This window comes from Syngnathoides biaculeatus, chromosome 11 (genome assembly GCF_019802595.1).
Source record: "Syngnathoides biaculeatus isolate LvHL_M chromosome 11, ASM1980259v1, whole genome shotgun sequence".
NCBI classification, from domain to species: Eukaryota; Metazoa; Chordata; class Actinopteri; order Syngnathiformes; family Syngnathidae; genus Syngnathoides; species Syngnathoides biaculeatus.
The window spans coordinates 186,780-200,158 of record NC_084650.1 but is presented as its reverse complement, the minus strand read 5'-3'; the positions used below and the strand labels follow the sequence as shown (position 1 = coordinate 200,158).

Below are 13,379 nucleotides of genomic sequence, written 5' to 3'. Positions count from 1 at the left end.
TTTCCATTAGTTTTACCTCCGGGAAGGTAGCTCATTGTTCCTTCGTGTTAGCCAAAATGCCGGCTCATTGCATTGCTGGACATTGCTTGAACACTTTGAAGAATGGAATTACCCTTTCTAAGTTTGAAAGAGACCCTGTTCCTTGTGAAAAATGGCTTGCACCGGTGCAGAGGACAAGAGCTTCGTGGGTTCCAAATAACAAGTAGGTGTGTATACAGCTCCCAAAAAAAAAAAAAAAAATAGTTTGGGGCGGACCACGTAATCGGTCTCTCTCATAACGTAGCAAAAGATCCACGTATGAAATGTCGATGTGCGCATCGCCCAGCCAACATTGTCTCGATAGTGTTCATCACGTAATACGGCGACTTTGAAAATACCCCTAAAAGCAACATAGCTCTGCTCCACCTCCTCCTTATATGCCACCACAGGCAATGAAACTCAGCCACACCGGCTGAGGCGCCGCGTTCGGCGGTCACAGCTTCTGCAAAGGCTGCCCGTCGGGCTTTGCAACGGGTGCGGCTCTGAAGAACCCAGACGAGAATGCGTTGCTCAGTCACGTGCGCGCATAAAGCGCCCCGGCTCGACTGTGACTAAAGCAGCACCACTCGGCTCTGTCATAAGCCACACCAGCCGGCTGCGATGAGCCGCAATGGCTCATCTACGCTGCGTGAGTGGATCGGACAGGGATGCGGTTTGGCCATGATCGGATATCATCTAAATACGGCTCGAAGCAATAGTGTAATATTGCCGTGAGGGCTCGAAACAATAGTGTGATATTGCCCCGGTATCTTCACTCGGTTGTGTGGTGTTGTCCTTTTCGAAAAGAGCTTCGGTGTCAGAAGGGGCGTTGGAAAAATGCGAATATCTCTTGTTCGGCTTCCATAGTAGCAGGCACTGCGAGTTTTCAACGGTGGAAGTGACGATGACATCAAGGACAGAGGACGCGACTAATATGGCGACCACTTGGATGTCGAGGGACACTCAATTGCGCAACTTTGTGCATGGATGACACGCTCTCCGCTCACTTTTTTTTTCGTATAGACATTGAAGTGAATACTATGTATTTTTCATTACTATATCTATTTTAGAATGTTTATAGGGATGTCAGTCTCACTTTAAATAATTGGCCCCTGGTTTTACACAAACTCGCATTCATCGACTAGGATTGAGAGGAGGGGGGGGGGGTCGTCCCCATGTAATGTACACGGAAGCGATTGCGGCCACACTTAACCTAATAAACCTCTGCAACAGTTTTTTTTTTAAAACGCATTGTTCTCAAATAAGACAACTTGGCATTATAAATACTTCTTGGTAATTTGAGATTGAGAAGAATAATTCCCAACTGAAATGAAGTGATTGCTACACAGGCATGTGTGTATTTTGGTTGGGGACCATCCATCCATCCTTTTGACCGGCAGTATGGCGCCAGGCAAATGGTGATGTTACGTCCATGATCTCTATAACGGGGATTATCCCAGGGGGCGATACCGCGATATTCGCGCATTAAAATTCTGAAAGTCTCATAAGAATTTGACTTGCGCGATAAATTATTGCATTGACATATTGCATTTAATAGACAAGTTAAAATAATCTGACAAAACGGACTGCCCGAGCGACAGGAAAGTTGATAACAACCCCCATGTTTGCTTGTCCAAGCACTCGGAAATCCCGCCCCAGAAGTGATTTCCCACTCAATGTCTAAAACCCACAGATCGACCTACTTTTGGCAGCGAGGCATGTCGTAATTCGTGCATGCGGTCTGCTAGGCCATCTTTAATCATATTTAGGTTTCCCGTAACCCAACTAACCGTAAATATTCAAAAGCAAATGAAATTGCTGAAGTCAGCATTTTGTTTGTTTTTTACAGAAAGGGTATGTAAATCCGGAAAAGGGAAGTGACCTGGGTCCTGTCTCAAATATGGCAATCAAGAAGTGATTTTAGCGCCATCTGTATTACGCTATTGGCTATAATTTCATTTTCGTAAATGCATGAGAATCCGAAATAACTATAATAAAAAATATATAAAGTTAAAACTAGATAGGCAGTGAAGCAATCAACAGTCTTTTAATCGAGACAATGATTGATCTTTATGAAAATAAATATTTTAACCTGTTTAATTGTATCTTCTGTCCCATTTGATCCTTTTTGCATTTTTTTCACAGCCATGAAATATTACCAAGGTGTTCTAGAGTCTGTGTACTATTGCTTCAAAACATCCCCCAAGAGGAACAACAACTTAGTAGAAGTTAGATAAGCGAACTCTAAAATGCAGAGAAGTTTACCAAGTCCGTTGGCTGAGCTTCTATCAGGCCCTAGAAGATATATACAAAACAGTAGACTCCCTTCTGACACTGTTTAAATAAAACGGTACATCTGACCCGAAGGCAAAAGGTCTCAATAAAAAGCTTGTTAGTGAAACCGTAACTGCTCAGTGAAATGACAAGACAAACACAGTGAGAGTTCAAGTATTGCGTTTATTTCTTTTTTCTTTTTTTTTTTTTAATTACTGCAACATGAAGTGTAAAAAAAAAAAAAAAGTATATATGAAAAATAATCTTTTTATAAAATCTATGAAAATCAGTTTTGGGAAAATCCCATTGGTTTTAAACATGGGGAGATTTTCTCTCATTGGTAAACTGCTCCACGATTATCCCTGTAGAAATACACTTGTTCTTTGAAGGCCTCAGTGTTTTGTTAGAAAACACTTGTGAACAACAGCATTATGAAGACCAAGATGGTGTAGGAGTGGAAACATTTCAACACATGGAAGACAAACACAGTGAGAGTTCAAGTATTGTGTTTATTTCTTTTTCAGATGCATTAAAATTACTGCAACATGAAGTGTAAAAAAAAAAGTATATATGAAAAATAATCTTTGTCTATGAAAATCAGTTTTGGGAAAATCCCATTGGTTTTAAACATGGGGAGATTTTCTGTCATTGGTAAACTGCTCCACGATTATCCCTGGAGAAATACACTTGTTCTTTGAAGGCCTCAGTGTTTTGTTAGAAAACCCTTGTGAACAACAGCATTATGAAGACCAAGATGGTGTAGGAGTGGATAAATTTAAAGCAGGGTTAGGTTCCAAAAAAAATAGAAATCAATAAGTTAAATTCCTCATCCATAAATAGAAAAAGTGTGGCACAACTGCAAACCTGTACTGCCATTTTTTTCCATATCTAAGCAAAGCAAATTTATTTATAGCGTATTTAATACACAAGGTAACTCGATGTGATTTACATGATTTAAAGGATTTGAATATCAATCCCCCCTCCTCGAGTCATCACCTTTTCGTGGTGGAGGGGTTTGTGTGTCCCGATGATCCTAAGAGCGAAGATGTCTGGGGCCAACCGGCGCTGTGGCCGAAGGTAGTCTGCGCCTGTCGTGACGGCAACCCGCGAACACGTTGGTGGACGCCAACAGTGAGGGATGCTGTCAAGCTGAAGAAGGAGTGCTATCAGGCATTTTTGGCCTGTGGGACTCCCAAAGTAGCTGATAGGTACCGGGTAGACAAACGGAATGCTTTTGTTTGTTTTGCAGCGATTTTAAACATTACTATATTTATCTTTTAGCTGAAACATTACAACATGTCTTTTATTTCATAGCTTGCCTTTTGCATTGACACTTTATCTGTCACTTTAGGCACACTGTGGAACCTCTCATCCCACGATTCCGTGAAGATGGAGATCGTGGACCACGCTCTGCACGCTCTGGCAGATGAAGTGATAGTGCCCCACTCGGGCTGGGAGCGAGCGGACAACGGCAGAGAGGAAAGCTGCAAACCGCGGCATCTGGAGTGGGAGACCGCTTTGACCAACACTGCTGGGTGCCTACGGTATGAAAGCATGAGAGCACCAGAAGAACATTGCCAAGGGACATATTTAGACAAACATGTAATTATATGTTCAAATGTCTCCTATGTGGAACAGAAATGTGAGTTCAGAGCGCAGTGAGGCACGGCGAAAGCTGAGAGAGTGCTCAGGGTTGGTGGATTCTCTGATGTACATCGTGCAGTCACAGATCAACCGCAAAGATGTGGACAATAAGGTCATTAAAAAGTTCAGAAATTCTTAGGTTGTTTTTAAATGTCCCTCAAGACTAAACCCTTCTTTACAAATGTGTTTTTCATTCTTGTAGTTGGTGGAGAACTGCATGTGCCTCTTAAGGAATCTGTCTTATCAGGTCCACCGTGAGGTCCCCAGCTGTGAACGATATGCAGAGATTGCGCCCATCAACCAGGGCACTGCACCTGGCTCAAACAAGAGTGGCTGCTTTGGATCTCGAAAGGGCAAAGGTGAGTAAAATTGCACATGGTCAATTACAAGGTGCCTGCGGCTTGTTGTTGGAGGTTACACAGTTGCTGTTTTTCACACTCTTCTCTTTCTCTCCTTCCTCTCCCTCCATTTCTACTCTTTCCTTGCTTTCATCTTTTCCTGATAGACGAGTGGTTTTCTAAAGGTAAGATTTTCCTTGGTGTTATGGTCATATTGTATGATCATGACAGTCTTATTCATTCGAGAAATAAGGCTAAATTTACACTGAAGCTTCATTATGCATTTCTGATTTTCATTGCCTGTACAGTAGAATCTTGAGATGGAAGTTTAATTTGTCCCATGCCTTGACTGTCATGCTAAACCTACTTCAAATAATTTTTCACCATTTCCTTGAAAAATTCAATCTATCCCCAGTTAACACATCTAGATGTAAATACCATGAAATGAAAGGTGGAATTAAGAAATCTTGTCTCATATGGATCTTTCGATATCAAATCCAAATGTCCTCAGTTTCCCAAAACAATAAACACAAAGGAATTGACCATGCAATTTCACTACTTTTGAAGTACTTAGTAGTTTAGTAAATGTTTTTTGTGGCTATTAAGTAAAATTGGTTAATTACCTCTGGCACACCTGATACAATGCACTGCAGCACACTTCCTGAATGGGGTATAAAATTGCGAATTTTGATGCTGATCTTAGCGTAATGATGAATGATGGACACAACACAGAGGCAAACAATATGTGTAAACATTTAGTTGGCCTGTGCTGACTTTTCCCTTGATTGGTTTGAATGAAAGCAACCATCACATTACTCCACTACACCCTGTTCACATATATCTAAATGTGTGTGTGGGGGGGATCAGATCTTACTGATCTTGCTGATCTGCGGATAACCCATTCCAAATTATGCCACTTAGAGAGCAAAACGTTGAAGTGTGTCACTGCGTCAGTGTAAGTCCACCCTAACAAATGGATTGCAACGATGATATGCAAATTCAACTGCATGATCACTGTACTTATCTTACTGGTTGCATGGTCACTTTCACGCTGCATGAAACAAATGCACAATAGTTTATTTTTAAATCATTTTTTTTTCTCACTTTTAATGCCTTTCCCCTTTTGTGTGCATTCTTTGTGACTCCAGGAAAGAAAGATGGAGATGATGAAAATGCAGACCAAGTTGACATTCCAAAGAGAACAATGCCTGCCAAAGGTGTGTTTATATTACTACAACTGAGTCATGAAAAAGAGCTCAATCATAACTCCTGCTCAAAACAAAGAGCACTTAATAGCTAATTGTTCACTGAGTGCCCAAAAAAGCAGTATATAAGTGTAATGCATTCTCATTGTTATTATTATTATTACTACTACTACTACCACCGCCACCACCAATGCTTGTCCTACAAATAGAAATCAGTATTTACTTTCAGGACATAAAGTATGTCTCTTTTGTAAATGGACAAGCATCGGGGTGCAAAAAAAGCCACACTTAACTGAAGAAAATGTGTGTTTCAGGTTACGAGCTATTATTCCAACCAGAAGTGGTTCGAATTTACACGTCGCTGCTCAGAGAGAGCAAGAACCCTTCAGTTCTGGAAGCTGCTGCCGGAGCCATCCAGAACCTGTGTGCTGGCAGATGGACTGTAAGTACTTCTATGAACAACTTAATTACTTGTTTCTTCTGAAGTTCCCGCATTTGTAGAATAACTGGAGTATGTAAGCCAGAATTTTTTTTTTCTTTTTTCCAACTCTTCTCTGGTTCTATATTAGTATGGTCGTTACATTCGGGCCACTGTACGTCTGGAAAAAGGTCTTCCCATGATGGCCGAGCTGCTGGCTCACGGCAACGACCGTGTGGTGCGGGCGATGTCAGGAGCCTTGCGGAACCTCTCCATCGACAACAGGAACTGCGAACTTCTCGGTAAGATTACCATTATTTGTTTCCTTTTGCCATGTGTGTGTGTTAGAGAAGCTGACTTGCATTTCTCTTGCAGGTTTGCATGCTGTGCCCCACCTTGTAGCCAACCTGCCAGGAGGTCAGAGTCAGTCAGGGCGTGCCCTGTCGGAGGAGACGGTGGTGTCTGTGCTGAGCACCCTCGCAGAGGTGCTCGGCACCAGCTTGGAGGCAGCAAAGACACTCAGGGCCTCTCAGGGAATTGAAAGGCTGGTTCTTATTAACAAAGATGGGTAAGAAAGCTGGACAGCCAATACTTTTTTGATTATGCCATCTGTAAAACTTGTTCTCATTATAAGCCAGTTTGTAGTTATGGTTCTTTCCTGTCAGGAGGTCGGTTAGAACTCTACATCAATCAACAGTATTAAGTAGGGGTGTGGTCTGGTCATGTCAAGGCAGTTACAGTTCTTGTGCCTTCCCAAATATTTTCTCTGGAAATCACAATAATCCCACTTTACTACATAGTTGCCCTTGGTTACCATTATTTTATGAATAACTATTTTTTTCTTTCCTTCGCTGAACGTGCTGTGCTCAGTTTCCTAGATTCCAAACAGTTTTGCAAATGTTGCTTTTTTTCATGTTTTTGTCACTCCCAGTTGAAGTTTCGTGATTAAGAACAGACACTTTAATCAAATAATTAAAAAAAAGTTTTACTTTTTTTTTTTTTTTTTTGCCAATGGCGACTTCTTGTTGACATCATTCTTTTATCTCATGTCGTGGATGTCAGAGGGTTCAGAACACTTTCTTAAAATGAAGAAAAATAGCTTTTGATGTCAGATCTGGCCTGCTGGCCCTGAGTTTTTATGCCTGTGTTTAATGATTTCAGAGTCGAGAGGCAATAGTTTTTTTCGTTTACAAAGCATTTGAGTCTCTTTGTCATGCAGCAAAAGGTCTGACCGTGAGGTTCGAGGAGCAGGCCAGGTCCTGCAGTTGGTGTGGGCCCACAAAGAGCTGCGGCGGCCTCTTGAGAAAGACGGCTGGAAGAAGACTGACTTCCAGGTCAACCTAAACTCTGGGACCACCAACGGCCCAAGCACCCGAGGCAATGGCACCTATGGGGACAGTACCACACCGCTACTGGACAGGGGTGTGTAATTGTCTTTGTTTTTTGTTTTTTTTAAACTGCTGGGAGTATCAGCAATTTGAGTTCATATTTTCTACCTCAATAGGGGAAAAGCGAAGCATGATTCCTCTGAATGATCTTGGCTGTGGTGAGTGTTTTCTTCTGTTATTCAAAGATGCATGTTGAAATTGTGTTTGGAGTTTCCCTCACACACACACTCTCCTCTCTCTCTCTCTGTCTCTCTCTCTCTTCTCTCTCCTCTCTCTTCTCTCTCTCTCTCTCTCTTTTAGAGGCCGACTCGACACTGGACCAGAGGGAGAGACGACACACTCTGGATGACACAGACACTTTCCCGGTAGTTCTTCCATTTGCTTGTTAGAGTGCTGACTTAACATCATTAAACCCTGGCTGTGCCTGACTTTTCAGTTTTTACAACCTCAGAATTAACAACTTCTTTTCCAACACTCACTACCTTTCCCCTCCCTTCTCTCTCTCTCTTTCTTTGGTTGTCTCTCAGAGAGGGGTATATGGGGGAAGAAAGGGCTCCCTGCCTCTGTTGGACTCCTATGATGGTTAGCCCTCCCCCCTCTACCCCCCCCTCTCTGCATGTAACAGCATGGTATGTCCGACTGACTTCTCATCCTGCATGGAACTCTGATCAGTGTTCCTTTGGTGTCTTATGATGTCAGACCCCTCAAGACTCAGCTAAACATTTGTTATTGGGATAACAGAAGCCTAATGAGGTCTGCCTACTGGCCCATAGTAGCCTGGTTGCACTCATGACCTGAACCAATTGTAAAGATTTCAAAACCTACCTTTTTATTTTGTGTGGTGCTGTCACAAGAGCAGAATCTGAATTGTAATGAATACCTATTGGTTGAGAGAGAACAAGCAATGCCACTAATAATGAAATTCTTCAAGTAACTTACCCCTTAAAAAAAGGTTTATAATTTCTCATAGCTGTGACATTATGGCAACAAAGACGTACGTTATGTAACAAAAGCTGTGGCCTGATTAAGCTCCACTCCTAATTTCAATTTGCACCAAGATAACACCAAAAACATCCATCCATCAACTTTCTTCCGGTTATCTGGGGTCGGGTTGTGAAGGACAGTAGCGCAACTAGGGAAGCTCAGACTTTGCTCTCCCCAGTCACTTTGTCCAGCTCATTCAAGTGAGGTCCCAGGTCAGCTGGCAGACAGTCTCTCCTGCATGTCCTTGGTCATCAATGGGTTCTCCTCCTGATGGGACATGCCCAGAACACCTCACCAGGGAGGTGTCCAGGAGGCATCCTAATCAGATACCCAAGCCATCTCATCTGGCTCCTCTCAATGCAGAGGAGGAGTGGCTCTACTCTGAGCCTCTCCTGGATGACTGAACTTATCACACTGTTTCAAAAAGAAAGACCTGTCGAGGAAACTCCATGTCTCTGTTGCGCCACAGCTTTGGCAGAGTCCCAATTACTACCAACAAACTCTGAGAATAGTCCTACAGGGACTGAGCTGCCCGTATCAGGAAATTCGGTACGCCATACTCCATAAGCATCTTCTATATGACTACCCAAGGAACAGCGTTGAACCCCTTTTTCTAGTCCCTAGAACACAATTGGCGAAGTCCCATACGGTCACGAGGACTCTGCTGAGAATGTAGTACTTGTCCACTGTTCCATGGCCAGGATGAAAATCACACTGCTGTTACTGAATCTGAAATTCAACTTTCTGATGGACTCTCTTCTTCAGGACCGGTAAATAGACCTTATTAGGGAGGCTGAGGAGTATGACGTACCCGCCAATACTTCGAACACACACTCCTGTCAACCTTTTTAAAAAGGTCGACCTGCACCCCAGTCTGCCAATCCAGAGGGGATGTCCCTAATGTCCACAAAATGGTGCAGAGGCGTATCAACCAGGACAGACCAGCAACATCGAGGTTTGTAACCACCTCAGTGACCTCAACCTTAGAGAGACGAGAGCCCCCATCAAAGAACAGACTGCTACCTCATGGGAAAGCATGTTGCTGCAATTGAGGTTGTCTTCAAAGTATTCTCCCCAATGTCTCACAATGTCCTGAGTAGAGGGCAGCACCATCCCTACTACACACAGTGTTGATGGTGCACTGCTTCCCCCTTCTGAGACGCCAGATGGTGAACCAGAATTTCCTCAGTTGTCCAGAAGTCGTTCTCCGTGGCCTCCTCCCATGTCTGCCATTTTCCCTCATCGACCACAAAAGCTGCATTCTACTTGGCCAGCTGGTACCAGTCAGCTGCTCCAGGAGTCCCACAGCCCAAAAATGCCCAAGAGGACTCATTTAGGTTGACTGCATCTCTCACCGTTTAGTGTCCACCACTGTCCGTGTTTGGGAGCTGCCGCCACAACAGGCACTGTCCACCTTACGGCTACAGCTCTCTCCAGCTGTATCAGCAATGGAGGCATGGGATATTGTCCACTCGGATCCAATGTCCCCCACCTCATCTGGGAAATGGGTGAAGTTCTACCAGAGGTGGGAGTTGTAACTCCTTCTGATAAGGGATTCTGCCACACATTCCCAGTGAACCCTCAGAACATGTTAGGCCCAACAGGTCAGACTGGTATCTTCCTCCACCATTGGAGCCAACAGATGAGAAAATTCTGTCAGTTTAGCAAGATACACACAACCTAATCATTTCTTTCTCAGAAGCTTGGGGTCTTATTTTTGATGGACCTTTCCGACTGGCGATCTTAAGATCCACCCCCTTAACTACAGTTGCCGTGTCCCACAAGCAGGACAGAGCAGGACGCAGTGTCAGAGTTACAGCAAAACATTGGCGATTAATGCAAAAAAAAGTTTGATGCCTCACAAACTTCATATTGAAATCCAACAGGATAATATAGTGGAATTGGACTGCACATGTAAAGCAAGGGTGAGTACTTTGTACTTCGAAAGATCATGAGTAATATCATTGTAGGCTTTATAAGTGAGTTCGGTTTGATTTGATTTTCTACAAGTGCATTTAAACAATGGTGATTAACCCAGTACCGTAGTCACCAGATGAAAAAGTTTGACTTGGCTTGTAATCGAACCCAGTGCTCGGTCTTAAAAGTCTGATGTGATACAAATAGGCAAATAAAAATTTCTCCTGCATGACGTGGCGCATTTACGTATCACAAACCCGACTCTTCGGCATAAAATATTTCACACTTCATTCAGAAGGTCAGTGATACACTAACAAAGTGAAAGTTGTTCTTCTGCAATGTATAAAGCACCGCTAATAATTCAATCAAACTCAGAGAAGATACTTACCCTCGAACATGCAGTCTTGTTTGTTGATATTGTTCACATTTATTTGTACGTGCGGTCTCAAAAGCCTTAATCCATCGTAGACACTTCTCAACTGTGTTTTAGGTTTTGGAAAATGAATCAACCAGGCCCCTTGTAACCTAGCAGGATATCTTTCATCAGAATTCCACGTTCCCCAAGCGCATCTGAGGACCATTTTCTTCGTGACATTAACTTTTCCAAGCGCACGCTACCGACAACCAGTTTGTGAGACTTGTGGGACAACATGTCAGAAGGGGGGTGTCAAGCCAGAGATTTAGACAATGTGGCTATCTGATTGGCTATTATTGTACAAGTGATTGATAGGTCGGAAAGGTCCATTGTGACGTACCACAAGTGACTAGGAAATGTCACACCACAGGATAATTCCTAAAGACATTCGACAAACAAGCTTTCCTCTTTTTGATCCCAGGCGAGTGAAAATGTATTGTACCGATTGTCAGTATGCGTCCAGAGTTCACGGGAGATGGGGACCAAGTTGTACTACAAATAGCGGAGAGTGACACGTAATTGACTTCCTCCCAAAAGGTTTATAATTGCCTGTAGAAGTCACTGATGGTGCCAAAGTAAGCCTTTATATTACACATAAGCACATAAACAAATAGGGAGGTTTTCATCAAATACCGGAATAGATCCAACAGAATAAGCAAATTAAGAATCTGCTACAATGGCAACAATATAGCAGTGTTAGTTTTTCTGCTCGGCTAGTATGCATATAAATGAACTAGATTCTTCACTAATCCACTTTGTTGTTCCTGCAGAAAAACTGATCGTGTGCATCACCCAGACAAGGCCGTTGCCACCTGACCACTGATTGAGCAGGGAGGGTCCACATGTACACACCCTCCTTGTTGTCTCCTCCTCCATCTCTGACTGGACCAATGGGATCGGGAGACAAACATTTGGCATCCAAAGAACGGGTTTGTGTTGCAGGCAAAGATGTTGCAACACTAATACAAACAAACCTGCCGTTTTGCTCCTTCTTTGACTTTTCTTTGGGATGATCATTTACTGTAGCAGCAGAATTTTAGTCTGTGTTAAGTTATGAATCTGTAAAGGCAATCGTCTTTGTTGACAATCATTTGATTCTTCTGCTTTTGTATTTTTACTTTTATTGTTGTAGTAAAGTTATTTTGCTGCTAACGTCAGCATCCCAATGAAGGGGGTTCTTTGTAGACTTCAGCCTAGGGCTATATACTGTACATACAGAAAGAAAACAAGATGACTGTGTACATTTTGGCTGGTTTATTTAAATGGTCCTTTCACGGGGATTGCTGGAATGTGGGCACGCTGTCGTTTGCACCGGAGTCGTTTTGTCAGAAATGACTTCCTCTCGTTGCAATGGCTGAAGATAAGAGAGCAAGTGTGTGTTTATTTGTTATCCACTAAATATTTGTTTGTGTGCCTAATTGTCCGTGTGGGAGGGAGAAATCTTTTTGGACCTTTTTTTTTTTTTTTTTTCTCCCCAAAGTGTGTTTTTGTATGGGGCAGATTCAAAAGAATACATTTGTTCATTTTATTTCTTGTCAGTCTAGATATCTTGTCCTCAGAGTTTTATGTGGGTGCATTTGTGCATTATCTGCTTTTCTCCTGGAAAAAAATACCAACTCCTGTCTGCTTGTATTTAATCCAAAATCTGGCTTGATGATTGTGTGGTGTGAAGCTGGCATTAAGTGCAACTAAACCACTAATTATTATTATTGGCTCTGCTATATGATTCCATTCCATCTTTCATTGACTGAATGCTTATTTGACCTGGAGCCACTCACACGTTACATATTTTACTGCCGCAAATAGAAAGTGAGGTATATTTGCTTAGAGGAAACGGGTCTATACAGTTTCGGAGTTGCATTTTCATTTGGGAGGTAAACAAGATGCACAATTTTTTTTTTTTTGGGGGGGGGGTGTCATGTATTTTTTTCTATTTTGTACACCTTTTCTGTCAACATGTGATTCACCCACTCTTTTGGAGTGGGTGGGTGAGATCCTTATGCAATTTATTTACCATGTCATTTAATTGACGGCACTCTTCCCCCTCCCACTTTCTTCCGGTTTTCCACAGGACCATCGTTTATTTGTAATGTTGCCTCCGTGTAAAATTATGTTCCATTCAAACTTGCCTTGGCTCTGACAATTTTTTTTTTCAAGAAAATGTTACTGGTTATACTGATGTTTTGATAAATAAAGATCTTTTCTTAGACAACATGTCTGGCTGCTGTGTTTGTGGCAGCAGTTCTGCTAGCACTATTGACACAATTTCTGTATATTTACAGTGAAAAAAAATAAGTATTTGAGCACCCTGCTGTATTGCTTAGAAATCATGGGGGGGGGGGTCCAAATTTTCATCGGAGGTGCATGTCCACGGTGAGAGGGATAATCTAAAAAGAAAAATCCAGATATCACAATGTATGATTACTTTTAACGATTTATTTGTGTGATACACCAGCAAATAAGTATTTGAACACCTGAGAAAAATAATGTTAATATTTGGTACAATCGCCTTTGTTTGCAATTACAGAGGTCAAACGTTTCCTGTAGTTGTTAACCGGGTTTGCACACACTGCAGGAGAGATTTTGGCCCACTCCACACAGATCTTCTCTAGATCAGACAGGTTTCTGGGCTGTCGCTGAGAAACATGGAGTTTCAGCTCCCTCCAAAGATTTTCTATTGGGTTTAGGTCTAGAGACTGCTCCAAGATAGCTGGCATAGGCTCCAGCATTCTTGCAACCCTTGCGAGGATGAGCAGCTCAGAAATGGGATGGATGAAT

At 42.5% G+C, this 13,379-nt stretch overlaps 1 protein-coding gene across 11 annotated transcripts in view; it reads left to right on the top strand.

Annotated features, from left to right (window-relative positions):
- LOC133509214 (catenin delta-1-like) overlaps window positions 1-12,815 on the top strand; it is a 31,362-nt gene extending 18,547 nt beyond the window's left edge. For 9 of the 11 annotated variants that reach the window (XM_061836042.1, XM_061836035.1, XM_061836045.1 and 6 more), the window contains 13 exons: window positions 3,644-3,836; window positions 3,931-4,048; window positions 4,139-4,295; window positions 4,442-4,459; window positions 5,423-5,491; window positions 5,794-5,921; window positions 6,049-6,199; window positions 6,273-6,465; window positions 7,117-7,319; window positions 7,402-7,443; window positions 7,586-7,650; window positions 7,813-7,914; window positions 11,372-12,815. In XM_061836042.1, the coding sequence (XP_061692026.1) occupies window positions 3,644-3,836; window positions 3,931-4,048; window positions 4,139-4,295; window positions 4,442-4,459; window positions 5,423-5,491; window positions 5,794-5,921; window positions 6,049-6,199; window positions 6,273-6,465; window positions 7,117-7,319; window positions 7,402-7,443; window positions 7,586-7,650; window positions 7,813-7,872 (1,397 nt within the window). In that variant the 3' untranslated portion in view covers window positions 7,873-7,914; window positions 11,372-12,815. The remainder of the gene's footprint in view (window positions 1-3,643; window positions 3,837-3,930; window positions 4,049-4,138; window positions 4,296-4,441; window positions 4,460-5,422; window positions 5,492-5,793; window positions 5,922-6,048; window positions 6,200-6,272; window positions 6,466-7,116; window positions 7,320-7,401; window positions 7,444-7,585; window positions 7,651-7,812; window positions 7,915-11,371) is intronic. The other 2 variants (XM_061836040.1, XM_061836041.1) reach the window with 2 other exon arrangements.
- Window positions 12,816-13,379: the final 564 nt, after the last annotated feature.